Raw genomic sequence first — 1,971 nt, 5'->3', positions numbered from 1 at the left:
CAGCTTCCAGCAGCTGGGACACGTTCCTAACTCCCAGCAACCCCCCCTCCTCCTCCGGCACCACCACCCTGACCTCCACCGTGTGCTTCAAGGGCTGAAAGGGGACGGGGCATCCCACTGCGCTGCCCCCAGCCCAGGCTGTGCCCCCCCTCGGCTGCGTCTGCTGCAAAGGAGGGCTGTAAGGAGGGGTGCACTCCGCATGGAACGGTGCACTCGCTGCACGCAGAGGTGCAGCACTGCTGCAACAAGGACCCCTCCACGCTCCCCGGCGAGGCGAGGAGGGGGAGGCAGCAGCCCCTTCCCTCCGCTCTCTCCGGAAACAACAAAAGTCACTCGCTACCTCCCAGCCTGGCCGCATCCTGCGCTGATTGCAAAGCACCATCTCTCCGGCCAGCCTTTCCCACAACCGCACCCTCCTCCACATAAAGCCATTCACAGACCACAAAGCCTAAGCCTGCTTCTTGGTGGAGAGAGAGAACATCGTCATCTTTTAATTATCGGGAGGCCCTCAGCCACCGCGGCCAGGAGGCACACGGAGCCCAGTGGCTGCTAACGCCAACCCGCCAGCCTCACAAAAAGCCCTTTCAGTTCCTCTTTGCTGAAGCATTAAGGCTTACGGGCTTGGGAGAGGACGAAAGTACAGAGTCTGGCACAAGGCAGGCAATAACCAGTGCGGGGCAGCTGCTGCTGCCAAGATCCAGATCATCACCTGGGTCTCAGCACGGGGACGGTGGGTGCTTCCAAAAAGGGGGGCTGCCCTGCTCCCCGACACGATCTGTCCAAGCTCTTACCTGAGCAGAGCGTGGCTTGTCTGCCTGGCAGGGATGTGGCCAGGCCAGTACGCCAGCGCCGGCACCCGGTGCCCTCCTTCCCAGGTCGTTCGCTTTGCTGAGCTCCCACCTGCAAGAGAAAAGGGCAGCACTCAGCATCCCGCTGCCCAGGAGCCCCGTGTCGAGGGGAAAAACCTCCTGACCCCAGAGTTTCCCTGAGAAAGGAACTACTCAGAGGCAGAGATGGAGTAAATGACCCCAAAGGAGGATAATTGTGGTGGAGAGGGAGCTGGGTCAGGGAGGGAGGAGAGTTACAGGCTGGTTTTAAAAGAAATAGGGAAAGGGGGCTCAGTTCAGCAGTGCGTTGTGTTTCTCCTCTGCCCCAGCAAGAAATGAGAAATGCAGTCACTGCCAGAGCCACCCCAGTTCCCCCCATTTTTGATACTGGGTGAGAATACAGTGCAGGCAAAAAATAGAGGAATTTATGCCAGGGGCTGCCTGTGCAGACGGGCTGCGGCCCTCTGCGTGGTAAAGCACCAACAGCCCCCCCAGCCTGCTGGAAACCTGCTTCGTTAAAAACACCGTCCTGCTGATCACCCTCCTGCCGGCTAATTAACACGTTGTGTTGTTTCCCTGACATCACCCAAAACGCCCCTGCTCTGCCCTTGGGTTTGAGATGCACAGCTCAGGGAAGCTGCCTGGTCCCTTCCTCCACCTGGGAGGCTGAGCACTGAAATGGGGGTGCTAAGCAGCAAGATGGGGGTGCTGAGCAACAAAACGGGGGTGCTGAGCAACAAGATGGGGTGCTGAGCAATAAAACGGGGGTGCTGAGCCACAAGATGGGGTGCTGAGCAACAAAACAGGGGTGCTGAGCAGCAAGATGGGGGTGCTGAGTAACAAAACGGGGGTGCAGGGCACTGAAATGGGAGCAGTGATCATGAGAACGGGTGGAAGGGTGTTAGAGCCTCTGCTTTGGCTGTAGCCCAAAGGGCCCCAGGCAGCTGCGGGGGGAAGAGGCTGGGAATGGGGCAAACAGAAAACCCCGACCCGATTCACCGAGCAAACTTCCCAGGCGCAGCCTTTGTCCACCCGCCTTTCAGCGTGCGCATGGCAACGGCGCTCGCCCAAAGCCATTTCCTCCGGGCCGAGCCAAGAGCGAGGCGACGTCCCCGCTGCGGCACGGCCACCCCGCGCTCCCCGC

The 1,971-nt window shown here is 60.1% G+C and overlaps 1 protein-coding gene across 1 annotated transcript in view; it reads right to left on the bottom strand.

Moving 5' to 3' along the window:
* Positions 1-613: 613 nt before the first annotated feature.
* The window catches only part of ARSG (arylsulfatase G), a 7,890-nt gene continuing 6,532 nt past the window's right edge, over positions 614-1,971 (bottom strand). The window contains exons 7-8 of the mRNA XM_026861306.1: positions 792-900; positions 614-620 (exon numbers count right to left, since the gene is read on the bottom strand). Coding sequence (XP_026717107.1) covers positions 614-620; positions 792-900 — 116 coding nt within the window. The remainder of the gene's footprint in view (positions 621-791; positions 901-1,971) is intronic.

This window comes from Athene cunicularia (genome assembly GCF_003259725.1).
Source record: "Athene cunicularia isolate RWA chromosome 18 unlocalized genomic scaffold, athCun1 chr18_part1, whole genome shotgun sequence".
NCBI lineage: Eukaryota > Metazoa > Chordata > Aves > Strigiformes > Strigidae > Athene > Athene cunicularia.
Note: the sequence above shows the minus strand (reverse complement) of the source record. Positions and strands in the feature narration are given on the sequence as shown.